The sequence below is a fragment of the Bufo bufo genome, chromosome 7, assembly GCF_905171765.1.
Source record: "Bufo bufo chromosome 7, aBufBuf1.1, whole genome shotgun sequence".
Classification (NCBI taxonomy): domain Eukaryota; kingdom Metazoa; phylum Chordata; class Amphibia; order Anura; family Bufonidae; genus Bufo; species Bufo bufo.
The window spans coordinates 168,700,398-168,716,171 of NC_053395.1; the positions used below are offsets into that span (position 1 = coordinate 168,700,398).

A 15,774-nucleotide genomic window follows, 5' to 3' on the forward strand; every position below is an offset into this window, starting at 1 on the left:
GCGCACCTATTCATTCCTATGGGGCAGCACGATGTGCTGCCCGGACATGGAATTGCGGATTCGCACTTCCGGGTCCGCACTTCTGTTCTGCAAAAAAATAGAACATGTCCTATTCTTATCCGCAATTGTCCGTGTTTTGCGTATCCGCGGCTCCGTGGATCCACAAAACACGTTGCGGACGTGTGAATGGAGCCTTAATAATTTTACTATGAGGGTCCATTCACACGTCCGTAAGTGTTTTGCGGATCCGCAAAACACGGACACCGGCCATGTGCATTCCGCAATTTGTTGACCGCACAACGCCGGCACTATAATGGAAAATGCCTAATCTTGTCTGCAATTGCGGACAAGAATAGGACATGTTCTATTTTTTTGCGGAAACGGAAGCACAGATGCGGAAGTGCGGATCCGCAAATGCGGATGCAGATGGCACATTCGGGCCCCATTGAAAATTAATGGGTCTGCACCCGTTCTGCAAAATTGCGGAACGGATGCGGACCCAGACATGTGAATGGAAAAGATATTCCTCAAAATGAAAATAAATTAAATTATTAAAGTTAAGCAAAAAGCATAGATGTGGTCGGCGATAACAAGTGCTCGGCGACACCAAATCAGAAACCATATGTCCTACCACAATCCGGGGGGTTCCAGTGCACATCAAAGATTCCAGGAGGGAAAGCAAAAAAACATCCATCCCTGGGCTAGATGATGATGTGGTATTGAAGGACAGGGTGGGCAAAGAACTGTCCCTGATATTGCCCTACAGGGGGGTGCTATTCTGGCCCCGATAGCCTAACCACAGACCACCCGCCCTGATAAGAGCGACCCCGTCCGGAACCTTACCCTATACAGTGGGGGAAATAATTATTTGACCCCTCACTGATTTTGTAAGTTTGTCCAATGACAAAGAAATGAAAAGTCTCAGAACAGTATCATTTCAATGGTAGGTTTATTGTAACAGTGGCAGATAGCACATCAAAAGGAAAATCGAAAAAATAACTTTAAATAAAAGATAGCAACTGATTTGCATTTCATTGAGTGAAATAAGTATTTGAACCCTCTAACAAAAAAAGACTTAATACTTGGTGGAAAAACCCTTGTTTGCAAGCACAGAGGTCAAACGTTTCTTGTAATTGATGACCAAGTTTGCGCACATTTTAGGAGGTGGTTAGACACTTCTACTCAATTAGTCACCCTCATTAAGGACACCTGTCTTAACTAGTCACCTGTATAAATTTCTCCATATGTTCGCATGTTCGGCGAATCGCGAACACGCAAAGTTCACCGCGAAACGACCGCCTTCTCTAATGAGGACTATTTAAGGGTCATGCTTTAGACAATGACAATGAAAGTAATGCACTCATATGGCTTTAGACTTTACTGCACTTGGCCTGGGTTATAATGCTTCTGGCGCCAGCCACACTAGCCATTGATCTAAGACTGTACCCTGCAGTTGGGCATTGCAAAGAGATATTGAGAGTGATTGCACGCATTTGGTCATTTGGGAAGATTGCATGTACCTATAGAAAGAGAGACTCGGGGAGGACCATCATCATAGCAACCTCCTATACGCAGTTTTTGGAAAAACCTACTCTGTAAAATACTTATTGCATGTATTTGTACTGTGACCCCCATCTTCTATTCAGTAAAAGAGAGACTTTATTTTATTCTGATGAAGTAGTCCTGGTCATTGATCTCTATACCCAGTTTAGTTTTTTCTTTCTTGTTTTCCTGCTTTGCACCCTGCTGCTCACCTAACATCAAGGGCACCCCAACCACCACCAGGCAGGAGAGTCCAGGGTGTGCCTTGAGAGAAAGAAGGGTAGCAGCCCTCCATTCACTGCATGCACGGCCTGGGAGAGCGTTGGCGCAGTGATAGCCACTGTAAACACTACAACCATCCTCATTGCCACTGCTATCACTCCCATCCTCTCCACTACTCTCTACACCCTCTCCCTGTAGGTCGTCAGAGTGCACTTGTAATATATAACCATGGTGACACACATGTCTGCACTGGAGCTGCAGGTGCAAAATATATTGATAGTTTAGACTATTTTCTAAATAGCTTCATATTTCCTACAAAGATGTATTCTGTGTTACGAATATTAACATTTCCTTCCACCTCATCCACTTTATTTGACTAATATGTTATGGAACAGGCACTTATTCTGACCACCGTGTTTCTCAACATGGTATAAATACATAGATACATCTCCTGCTTTCCATCTATTACAAAGCTGGCTCCCTGCTGCCACAACTAGAGGAGCTCAGTGCTTATGAATGTATACAGTTACCATTGACTGCAATAGAAGGTGTAATATTCTCTCTGCACTGAGTTCCCCTTAGTGGAGTCTGCATGATGAAAATGCAGTGTTTTCTGAAGAAAATTAAGTTCAGCGCTAGGCCCTAACTCCACCTGGGCCTTGCAGTAGTCACGGAGCGTTCCTCCATTTAAGGTACTACACTAACTACTACTTACTACTTGGTAGCAATGGTGCAGGATATTGCAGCTTCCTCCCATTCAAGTGAACAGGTCGAAGCTGCAATTCCTTGCACTACCACTAATAGGTCCACAGTGTGCAGGTAGAGTGACAAAACATTGAAGAGGCTTGTATGCGTGCCGAGCCCCCTTTAAATAGCTGATCGACAGGGGTCCTGACAATAGGCCATCAATGTTCTGAAACCAGAAAACACCTTTTAGAGCAATACAAATGGTTGTCCACGTAATCTTTATGTCTCTAACAAATCCAGGCTCTACTGAAGGAACATCATTTCTGTCCCTAAGGTTGTGATATTTAGGATATTTCTAGGAATGTAAGTGATTCATGATATTTGTCACTGTGATTCAATCTAGATTGGTACAAACCCTAAAGATTGGCAAATGAGAGTGGAGTTCAAGTAATCATGTATACAATGAAATCATTCACCTCCTTCTAATGTATCTACAGAGAAACACAGATGTTTCATATTACCATTTTACTAGCAGAAACAAAACCAAACACTGCACTCTCTACTTCTTTTTTCAATATTTTCGAGCATCATTTTTGTAATAAGCCACTAGAAAGAACCTTCGATGTAGGTGACCATCTAATGTATATGGGAGTGCCCCAACTTTTCTTCAACTGCAGATCAAGACAGAAAAAAAGTTTGAGCATGTGTTTCAATATGTTCATTTCTTTTGCTCTCTCTCAAGAGAAGCTGCCGCGAGAGGTGTCAGAATGTGGCTTAATCTCCCTATCCTTTTTAAGAAATATAGGGGGTCATTTACGAACAGATACAGTATATACCACTTTTGTTGTTGCAGAATTAGTGACTTCTCCCCACTCACGGCACGTCTAAAAAAGTTGGCGTTGTGTGGGCAGGGAAGGGGGGGGGGGGCAGGCCCATCTCATTTACCATATTCTGGTTCATTCACAGAAAATGGTCTAAATGTAAGACAGCAAGGAAGCTGTCTTACATTTAGAATCGGCGGTGGATATGCCAAAGTTATGCAGAGACCAGCTCCTCTACATAACTTTGGCGACCCACCGCCAGCGCAGGGCCTTATTAAGACCGGCGTCTAAAACACTGGTCTTTATAAATGTGCCCCATAATTTGTGCTTTAATTGTGTTCTTTCCAGTTTTTTCCTTGGTCCATCTAACAATAAATGTATATGTTTTATGACATATAATCTGAGAGTGTTGCTGTCTACAATAGACTTAGTCTAGGGCTACATGATGATTAATGATATTGAATGTGGTTGTGTTTAGACATACAAGTTAGAACGATCGTGTCATTGCGGTCGTCAGATATCCAAACCTACTGACAAAACACAGCAGCACAACATTTGGGTCTAAATGTTGTACACCTGAAGTCAGCATGCAGCCCTAGTGTCATGAAAATGTCACAAAATATTTTGTAAACTTGGCACAACTGGAACCACCAAAAGATGAGGAAAGAAATCCCCCTTTGCATGCAGTGTTATTTTTACCATCAAAACGATGGACTCCACACAGAAACCTGACACATCCCATTATTAGTGATGAGCAAAATATAGAAAAATTAGATTCGGCTGCTTCACCAAATTTTACAAAATAAATCGCAAAGCACATTTCTTTGTAATTAGTGAATGCAATGACGGAGCAGTGATTGCGCCACCCCCCATCATTGTACACCTCAATGGCGCGTTCATAGCTGTTTGCGGCATCTAAAAGCAATAATACAGTGTAAAATAAAAATAAATGATAAAATCATACTTACCCTCATCCATTTGAACGCGAAGATCCAGCTGTCGCCATCTTTATTGAAGATCTACTGTAGTGCAAAATCTCGCACTGCCTGTGATGACGTCATCACACCGGCCAGCGTGGTGACGCCATACATCACCACTCACAGGATTTTGTGCAAGATCTTCAATCAAGATGGTGGCAGCCGGCTCTTTGAGCTCAAACAGATGAGGTAAGTATGATTTTTTTTTTTTTGTTTTACCGCCATTCAGTGAGTGGAATGAGGAAATTCGTCATGTTCGATTCGCTCAGCCCTACCAATTATTAATAACCTATGCCCACCAGAAGAATCCCTGTTTCATCAATTTGATTGTTCTTAAAGAAACACTTTAGCAGAATATCGTATCATGCTGTTGGAGAAAGGTCCAGCTAGCTCGATGCCCCAGAAATGTTGCTATGTTCTACAGAAGCACAGGTCAGTGGTAGATGTACAGTAGAATGGTTTTTAGTGATGGAAAGTAGGATATTACAGTTATAAATATGTTTTCAAAGTATGACTGACTAGTCAGGCTTTCCTTTACCTGGGGGGGGATGATTAAAGGGGTTCTCCTATCTGGGACATTTATGACATGTTGCTAGAATATGCTATACATGTTGGATAGTTGTGGATTCCACCTCTGGGACCTGCTGCTATCTCAAGGACAGGACCTAAAGGTGAACAAAGACCACAGCGTCCTCTCCATTCACTACTATGGAACTTCGAAAAATAGTCAAGTGAGCAGATTTGACAATTTTCCCATAGCAATGAACTGAGAGGAAACCGTGCAAGTGCAGCCACCCTCTATTCACCACTATGAAGCTTCTGAAAATAGAAGAGCCATAGAAGTGAATAGAGGGTGGCTGCACATGTGTGGCTTGCTCTCCCTTCATTTCGGGACTCCACTCGGGAGATAGGAGCAGGTCCCAAAAGAGGGACCCACTAGCTATCAAACATTTATGTCATATCCTAGGGATACGCCATAAATGTGCCAGATGGGAATACTTTATCTAAATACCCTAAGCTAAAGCAAAGTGGTTTGTTGCCCCCTGCACCCAGTACCTTACTCATATGCCCTTGTAGCCTCCTCTAATCCAGGTAAACACAGTTTTATATTAGACAGTAAAGATACTAGAAATGGAACAATAGATATCAATATTTGTGAAGAACTTTTTACCATTTTGTTTTTGAAACATTTTAGTTTTTTTCTGATGATTTATGGAAGTCTATATTTATTTGAGACAAATTTCATGTGATCGCACTGACATAGAAGTTCATATTTCGGCATAATAGATTGCCTGTGTTTATTCAGAGAGTTGTTTACATGCATGTGTGGGTTTTTAGGCAGGATCCACAGAATGCAACACAATGGAAACTCCTCACTGATAAGGGATCTGTGAGAGAGGAATGCTAAAGTTGCCTCTATACAGAAGGTGTTGATAGGACAGGCAATAAATTATGATTCCCTCTTTGTCCTTTTGGCTTTTGCTTTCTTCGCAAAGCAGATGGGTTGCAGCAGATCAGCAGGCCATGTTATGTCAGACCCTGCCATTAGTAAGGAGATGCCGGTGAAATGAAGAAAAGGTCTTGCGTGTCTTCTCATTCCATTTAGACTCATGTTAGGTCAGTTCCCACCATTAATAAAGGATCCCTGCCAAGAGTTGCTTAGCAGTCACAACTTGAAGATCCATCATTGTAGACCTGGATGTCAAATCTGTACCTTTCTCAATGCCCAAATGAAGCCTAACTCTACCACCCACATGGATTCTTCACTGACACATTAAGCCATGTAATTTTATCATAGTTAAAGTGATATTATTGCAGTCATCTGTCACGGATGTTCGCGCGACATACGGGTGGCAGGAGATCTGTGAGACTGGCAACCCGTGGTTTTATCTGACATTCTTATTTCTGGTGCTTGCCACACCTTCTTTCCCCAGGCGTGGCTATTATGGTCATTTAACCTTCTCTATTTATTGTTGTTTCTCCCACTATGCTGTGCGGTTTATAGCTTCAGTTTGAGTTGTGGATAGCTAGTGTGTGGATCTCGGCTGAGTTCTTGGTGCTGCCATAGCCACTTGAAGTGAAGTGTTTTCTTTCCCTTTAGTATTTTGTTTGGGTTATTTTGTGTGTTGCATTTCCCTGTCATTTGTATTAAGGCCTGAGGGAGACTCCTGTTCGTCCTTCCTTTTGGAGGAACAGGTTGTCTCAGTCCTGACATTAGTACCAGGGTCCTATAGGGTGAATTAGGACATTAGGTATTCCTGTGTATGAAAAAAATGGCTATTAGAAATAGTCAGCGGCTTCTCCTACTGTCTTAGAATACGGACTGGTGCACACCTCTCTGTATCCCCCAATACCGAAGAAACTGTATATGAAGAGTAGAATTGGAACGAGGGGCACTCAATAACTAGAGGCGTATGGACATCAATACAAACGAGCAAGTATTGAAAAATGTCACTCTTTACTTGTAAAATGGCATATGACATGGAGCATAGGATCATACAAACATAAATCAATAAAACATCAAATCAATATAAATCCATAAAACATTAAAACAATAGAGCATAGGGACCTCTATAGAGCCTCTTATCCTTGGTTCAAAGAAACCTCTATACAGCTTCCTATTCTTAACTCCTGCACAAAGAGAGGCTCCTACTATGTGGAGCATATATCGTGCTCATATATTGTGCAGTCTCTGTTAAGTTTATATCAATTCCACATGGATCACGATCATTGTGTAGTGCACCAACTTTTTTGTGGGTATATATGCGTATAGCACTATTTAAAACTTTGGCTTGTTGTCCTCACATACCGTCCTTTATAATTAAACAAACTGTAGTTAGAGCTCTTAACTACAGTTCGTTTATATATAAAGGATGGTATGTGAGGACATTAATTATAAAGGATGGTATGTGAGGACAACAAGCCAAAGTTTCAAATAGTGCTATACGCATATATACCCACAAAAAAGTTGGTGCACTACACAATGATCGTGATTGTGCCGGGGTAGCGCCATCCTGGTCCTCACAGTCTGGTTGTTTGGTGAGTTAATACACAGTTATACTTGGGTTCGTGTCCTTTATCATCTTGGGGCCTGTGTGTACATATGCGTAATTGGTCCTTATTGCGATGGTAACTACTGCTCATGATCCTGTTACTGCTGATTCATCTTGATATTGTTTTATTCAGCATTTTTTCTATATTGTATTCAACAACTAGTGCGGTCTGTGTAGAGCCGGGATGGTGCTTTTTCTGTGCTTTTTTTTTTTTTTTAACGGCATGATGTCTGTTATATACTGTATATGTAAAAAAAAATACTTTTTTATGGGTACCTATGAGCTCCATGTTTTTTCTGTTTTTTGGTTTGGTGTATTTGGGAGCTTGTACCAAGTTATTATATATGGGTGTCCCTCTATTGGCCACAACACTTGTTGTTATATTATGGTTTATGGCATTAGGGACATTTATGGTCGTTTGTATTAATGATTTACCTAATACAGTATATAACAACACAGTTGCTTCTTTTGAGGAAAGAAACTGTTTCATGGTGTTTTTTAAATGCACTGGAAATGTGCTATTTGTGTGATACATTCAGTGTTTAAACGTTTAATTTATGGTTCGCTACCATTCATTGCGAATCTCCCAAGTTTAGTTATCGAACTGATGTTTATCTTTCCAAAAATGGTTAAAGGGGTTGTATCAGCTGAGACTTTGATGATATATCACTAGGATATGCCATCAAAGTCAGATAGGTGCAGGTCCCACCTATCTCTAAAAAAGGCTTACAAAAGTGGAGATCGCAACGTACATGTAGAACTCGGAATTCTCAAAGAAATAATTGGAGCGCTCACTGCACAAGCCCAACCTCCTCTTCATTCAGTTCCATGGGCCCTGTGTGTTTCCACATTCATATGTCTGTTCCACAAAAGATAGAACATGTCCTATTCTATGTATCGGAATTGAAATTAATAAGTCTACAAAAAAAAAGGATGCAACATGGACATCATATGCGTATTTTGTGGCTATGCTTTTTGCAGACAGCAAAATACATACAGTCATGTGAGTGCCGCCTTATAATTATACAAACCGGATTCCAAAAAAGTTGGGACACTAAACAAATTGTGAATAAAAACTGAATGCAATGATGTGGAGATGGCAAATGTCAATATTTTATTTGTAATAGAACGTAGATGACAGATCAAACGTTTAATCCGAGTAAATGTATAATTTTAAAGGAAAAATACGTTGATTCCAATTTTCACGGTGTCAACAAATCCCCAAAAAGTTGGGACAAGTAGCAATAAGAGGCTGGAAAAAGTAAATTTTTAGCATAACGAAGAGCTGGAAGACCAATTAACACTAATTAGGTCAATTGGCAACATGATTGGGTATAAAAAGAGCTTCTCAGAGTGGCAGTGTCTCTCAGAAGCCAAGATGGGTAGAGGATCACCAATTCCCACAATGTTGCGCAGAAAGATAGTGGAGCAATATCAGAAAGGTGTTACCCAGCGAAAAATTGCAAAGACTTTGCATCTATCAGAATCAACTGTGCATAACATCATCCGAAGATTCAGAGAATCTGGAACAATCTCTGTGCGTAAGGGTCAAGGCCGTAAAACCATACTGGATGCCCGTGATCTCCGGGCCCTTAAACGACACTGCACCACAAGCAGGAATGCTACTGTAAAGGAAATCACAGAATGGGCTCAGGAATACTTCCAGAAACCATTGTCAGTGAACACAATCCACCGTGCCATCCGCCGTTGCCAGCTGAAACTCTACAGTGCAAAGAAGAAGCCATTTCTAAGCAAGATCCACAAGCTCAGGCGTTTTCACTGGGCCAGGGATCATTTAAAATGGAGTGTGGCAAAATGGAAGACTGTTCTGTGGTCAGACGAGTCACGATTCGAAGTTCTTTTTGGAAATCTGGGACGCCATGTCATCCGGACCAAAGAGGACAAGGACAACCCAAGTTGTTATCAACGCTCAGTTCAGAAGCCTGCATCTCTGATGGTATGGGGTTGCATGAGTGCATGTGGCATGGGCAGCTTGCATGTCTGGAAAGGCACCATCAATGCAGAAAAATATATTCAGGTTCTAGAACAACATATGCTCCCATCCAGACGTCATCTCTTTCAGGGAAGACCCTGCATTTTTCAACAAGATAATGCCAGACCACATTCTGCATCAATCACAACATCATGGCTGCGTAGGAGAAGGATCCGAGTACTGAAATGGCCAGTCTGCAGTCCAGATCATTCACCTATAGAGAACATTTGGCGCATCATAAAGAGGAAGGTGCAACAAAGAAGGCCCAAGACGATTGAACAGTTAGAGGCCTGTATTAGACAAGAATGGGAGAGCATTCCTATTTCTAAACTTGAGAAACTGGTCTCCTCGGTCCCCAGACGTCTGTTGAGTGTTGTAAGAAGAAGGGGAGATGCCACACAGTGGTGAAAATGGCCTTGTCCCAACTTTTTGGGGATTTGTTGACACCATGAAATTCTGATTCAACATATTTATGTTCTATTCTGAATAAAATATTAGAAGTTGGCACCTCCACATCATTGTATTCAGTTTTATTCACGATTTGTATAGTGTCCCAACTTTTTTGGAATCCGGTTTGTATCTAGTGTAAGGAGAAATCACAGCTACTGTATTTATTGCTTTGTCAGTGATGTATGTGTTATTTGAAATTATAGTGTGAATAAAGTGGCCAAAATGTGCAAGGCTGGTCTGTACTGTTAGGCAATGATCGAACAGTGGCAATTAAATCTGGCATACTGTATGTGAAATATGAAGCATGCTGCTTGCAATCCACACGGAAATTTCCTATTGCAAGTGAATGGCGTTGCTGAAACCCGATTCACATACATGGAGCATGGATTTCCATAGGGTTGGATTAGGATTTCAGTTCAGAATCGGTGTCAAAATCTCTGTCAAACCTGACAGCACGTGTGAACAGACCCTCAGTTATTGCAGAAGGAAAATTTGGTGTCATTTTTTGAACAAGTTACACAATTACATTCATTCTTTAAATGTACATGTACTAAAATGCATGTTCCATTATACCAGGCATGCCACCGGAAAGTTCCCCGATTTCCCAGATGAAGAGGATGGTGGATCAAAGGCTGTCTTTGCTCAGAAGACTCCAGAACAGGTATCACACCTAAATATCTTGAAATCCTATATGTCTTCTCTACGTCAGGAAACTGTGTATTGTTCACTATTTCTGGTACTATTCAATCAGGTCACCAAAACCAGAGAAGGCACAGGTCAGGGATGAAAGCCTGTTCATAGGCGACTGGTGCCATTTCACTTTGCCCCAGCTGTCACTTTGTATCTCCGAACAATAAAAGATTGAAAGTGAAGCCAGATGCAATGTAACATTTCCATCTCTGGCTGTTGCGGTCATTCCTTTTTTTTTTTTCAGTTTTATCCCTGTCACTAGATCTGCAGCCTCATGGAATAGGATCCTAATCTCCCCTGTGCATGTTGCTGCCCTGCTCCTGCCTGAGCTTTGTACTCTGGTTCCTGCCTTTGATCCCCGGAGCGATAATAAGTATTAAATGTTAGCACATGACACCGAATACCCCTGGAGAGCGGTGCCGTAGTCTACCAGGTCCGGTCAAGAACTTGCTACTATGGCTGGGTCTGTCCACATACAGCTAAGAGCTTTCAAGCAACATACAGATTCTTTACAGATTTTGATATCTTTATTAAATAAAATGTAAAGACCCTGGCAGATGTTATATGTCAGCTCTCCGGGCCAATAAATAGGACTCTCGTGTTCCAAAATACCCTTGTTAAACAGCACGTTAATAACAACCTGCCCGTGTCCTGCTGTCAGTATAGTCTCACCTGACAGCCTGCAAGAGCTGAAAGTAATCGTGGACAGTACAGAAGAATGGCATACAGCGTGAGCAGAAATAATATGTTATCCTCTGCCAAAAACGAAGAATTTGTAGCGTACATCTTGTGTCCAGATAGCAGCAGCCATAGAGATTATCTCCCCAAAATGGCAAGAATAAGATTAAAACGGAATGTTGCATCACATAAACAATCCAGTAATGCACCACATTAAGAAACAAAGAATATTAATAACACATGTTCAGGACTAGGATAAGTATTATACTAATTAGAGTTTTGGCTTAAAAAGGTTGTCCCACGAAAAATATTCTACTTTTTATTTTTTTTAAATAAGCACTTGGATCTGAGTTCTTTTCTAATTGCATGTAATTGAAAAATAAGTATAGCCACTGAGTTGTTTAATAAAATGCATCTTTGTGGTGTCACCTGTTGTTTGTTCTTTTCCCTATTACTCAGTCCACCCCAGTAACATCACTGGAGTGGACGCACGTGCTCAGTTCCATCCATCCTTTAACTGCCATCAGCCAGATCAACTGTTGTGAACTTGTGACAGATGCAGGGAGACAGCTGTAGCAGAAAGGTCATAACTCTTGCGAAAGGACATGTCCCCTGAGAAAGCACAGACCTCTTGAGTTGCAGCAGAAAGGACACACCACCTACGAATAGACGCACCCCCTGAGAAAAGACACAACCCTGAGCTGCAGCAGAAAGGATACTCCCCCTGAGAAGGACAAGTCCCCTGAGCTGCCAGCTAAAATCTAGAAGAACAATTGAAGCAATAAATGGGTGTCCTAGCTTTGTTTGAAAGAGACTGTCATATACTATATGATGTCTGATTTTAATTTTACATTAATCATGGGATAACTCATTTTGAGAGCACACTATCTATGGACATGAAGCTGAATCCCACATGTGGGACCTTCTCCTGTCTACAGAATGCGCAGTGTGCTCTTCTTCTCTTTGGGAGCCCATTCTGGAGATAGGAGTGGATCACAGAAATGGGACCCACACCTATCTGACAGTTGCTGCATATCCTAAAGATACACCACAAATGATCAGATGGGAAACCAAGTGGAGTACACCCTGGTTTGTCTACTGACTACAAATGTTGTAGTAACCTATCGTGTTTTGGAGTCTTTCTTTCTGTTTTTGCTGGTGAGAAGTTAAAAATAGATATTTGCTCCATGTTAGAATCCTATTAAATTGGCTGTTGCTGGGCCTATAATGGTACTGATTGACAATGTACGAGTACATTAGAGTGGCATTCACGTACCTTTCACATGACCTGATGCACAGTGATAAGGAGATAAACAATCATTATTACTAGAGATGAGCACATTTCATATTTTGAAATTCGATCATGCTTTGTTTAGTGGTAAAAGCAGAATTGTGTTATTCATTCCGTCATAATAGAAGTCTATGGGCTGCAAAACGGTATAACGGTATAACGGAAACGGGACGAATCGGTTTTCCAGCCCATAGAATTCTATTATGACGGATAAAGGCATTCCATTATGCATTCTATTATAGAATTGCGTTATGGTCAGTGGTAACAGAATCCATAATGCAATTCTGCTTTTACCACCAAACGAAGCGTGAACGAATTTCCTAACATGACGATTGTTTGTCCTACATTCTCTTTGCATATTGTCGGCAGCACATCGCTGTTTACATAGGATGATCTGCTGCTGACATAGACTGAGCAAAAATATAAATGCAACACTTTCAGTTTTGCTCCCATTTTGCATGAGCTGAACTCAAAGATCTGAGACATTTTCTACATACACAAAAGACCCATTACTCTCAAATACTGTTCACAAATAGAGATGGCCCGAACTATCCGACGGCGAACAGTTCCCGGCGAACATAGCTTGTTCGCGTTCGCCTCTGCCGGGCGAACACATGCGATGTTCGGTCCGCCCCCTATACATCATCATTGAGCAAACTTTGACCCTGTACCTCACAGTCAGCAGACACATTCCAGCCAATCAGCAGCATACCCTCCCTCCCAGACCCTCCCACCTCCTGCACAGCATCCATTTTAGATTCATTCTGAAGCTGCAGTCTTAGTGAGAGGAGGGAGACTGTAACTGCTGCTGATTTAATTGGGAAATCGATAGCTAGGCTAGTGAATTCAGTGTCCACTCCAGTCCTGAAAGACTCATCTGATCTCTGCTGTAAGGACAGCGTCCTGACAGCACCCCAAAAAGCCCTTTTTAGGGCTGCAACATTAGTCTGCTTTTTTTTTTTCCTTTATATACATATTGCAGTTGCCTGGCCTGCCTGTGTGTGAGGAGCTGCAGGCCCACAGACTGTAGTGTGCCCACTGCCAGTGCTCACCCCTGTCATTCCGTGTGGCACAGGACTTTGCTTAAAAAATAGGCACTTAATTTTTACACTTTAATCTAAGGTTAGTTGCCTGCCAGTGTGTGTCAGGCTGACTTCCACTGACTGTAGTGTGCCCACTGCCAGTGCCCACCACTCATACCGGCTGGCACAGGACTTTGCTTAAAAAAGGCATTTAATTTTTACACTTTAATGTAATTTCAGCTGCTTGCCTGCTGCTAGTGTGTGTCAGGCCGACTTCAACTGACTGTAGTGTGCCCACTGCCAGTGCCCACCCCTGTCATACCGAGTGGCACAGGACTTTGCTTAAAAAATAGGCACTTAATTTTTACACTTTAATCTAAGGTTAGTTGCCTGCCAGTGTGTGTCAGGCTGACTTCCACTGACTGTAGTGTGCCCACTGCCAGTGCCCACCCCTGTCATACCGAGTGGCACAGGACTTTGCTTAAAAAATAGGCACTTAATTTTTACACTTTAATCTAAGGTTAGTTGCCTGCCAGTGTGTGTCAGGCTGACTTCCACTGACTGTAGTGTGCCCACTGCCAGTGCCCACCACTCATACCGGCTGGCACAGGACTTTGCATAAAAAAGGCATTTAATTTTTACACTTTAGTGTAATTTCAGCTGCTTGCCTGCTGCTAGTGTGTGTCAGGCCGACTTCAACTGACTGTAGTGTGCCCACTGCCAGTGCCAACCACTGATACCGGGTGGCACAGTAGCTTGCCGATAAATAAGGCATTTAATTTTTAGACAGTAGTCTAAATTCAGTTGCTTGCCTGCTGCCAGTGTGTGTCAGGCCCGCTTCCACTGACTGTAGTGTGCCCACTGCCAGTGCCAACCACTGATACCGGGTGGCACAGTAGCTTGCCGATAAATAAGGCATTTAATTTTTAGACAGTAGTCTAAATTCAGTTGCTTGCCTGCTGCCAGTGTGTGTCAGGCCCTCTTCCACTGACTGTAGTGTGCCCACTGCCAGTGCCAACCACTCATACCGGGTGGCACAGTAGCTTGCCGATAAATAAGGCATTTAATTTTTACACTTTAGTGTAATTTCAGTTGCTTGCCTGCTGCCAGTGTGTGTCAGGCCCGCTTCTACTGACTGTAGTGTGCCCACTGCCAGTGCCAACCACTGATACCATCTCCCCGTTCGAAAAATCTATTCAATAAATGGCACCCAGATTGGGGACGTTAGAGGGATTAAACTGATGAGAATAGTACTACAGAAAATACCACTCATATCGGGTGTGACAGTAAATTGCACGGCGCAGACGCAGTCACCGTGGATAAAAACAAAGGGGAGGGAGCCAGCGTTTTTTTAACCATCTCCCCGTTCGAAAAATCAATTGAATTGATTTTTCGGGGACCCTTGGTGTTGTACGTGGCTGGGTGGAGGAAGAAACCTTCAATGACATCACCGGGACGTGGCTAGCTTGGTATCCAACCTTGTGCAAATGGGGAGTTTGCGGTTGTGCAAATGAACTGTTTGCGGTGCATTAAAAGGGGAGTTTGGTCTGTCAATGTCTGTGATGCGGGCGTAACCCTTACACTACCTGATCGATACAACATCATACCTGATCGTATACACACACTGGATGTTTTAAAGCACGTTATTCCAAACAATTTAGGAATGTTAGTTGATTTATGCCCTTTATGGATTAAAACCCGACTCTGCGTCCACTACGTAATTTTCCATGGGAGTTTTGCCATAGATCCCCCTCCGGCATGCCACAGTCCAGGTGTTAGACCCCTTGAAACAACTTTCTCATCACTATTGTGGCCAGAAAGAGTCCCTGTGGGTTTTAAAATTCGCCTGTCTATTGAAGTCTATGGCGGTTCGCCCGGTTCGCCAGTTCGCGAACATTTGCGGAAGTTCTCGTTCGCTGTTCGCGAACTGAAAATTTTATGTTCGCGACATCACTATATCACAAATCTGTCTAAATCTGTGTTAGTGAGCACTTCTCCTTTGCCGAGATAATCCATCCAACCTCACAGGTGTGGCATATCAAGGTGCTGATTAGACAGCATGAATATTGCACAGGTGTGCCTTAGACTGCCTACAATAAAAGTCCACTCTGAAATGTGACGTTTGATCACACAGAGCAATGCCATAGATGTTGCAACGTTTGAGGGAGCGTGCAATTGGCATGCTGACTGCAGGAATGTCTACCAGAGCTGTTGCCCGTGCAAATGAATGTTCATTTCTCTACCATAAGCCGTCTCCAAAGGCATTTCAGAGAATTTGGCAGTACATCCAACTGGACTCACAACCGCAGACCACGTGTAACCACACCAGCCCAGGACCTCCACATCCA

The 15,774-nt window shown here is 42.4% G+C and overlaps 1 protein-coding gene across 2 annotated transcripts in view; it reads left to right on the forward strand.

The window, feature by feature from the left end:
• Window positions 1–15,774, forward strand: part of IQCA1 (IQ motif containing with AAA domain 1) — a 280,666-nt gene that overhangs the window by 218,841 nt on the left and 46,051 nt on the right. For both annotated transcript variants that reach the window (XM_040441110.1, XM_040441111.1), the window contains exon 7: window positions 10,322–10,406. In XM_040441110.1, coding sequence (XP_040297044.1) covers window positions 10,322–10,406 — 85 coding nt within the window. The remainder of the gene's footprint in view (window positions 1–10,321; window positions 10,407–15,774) is intronic.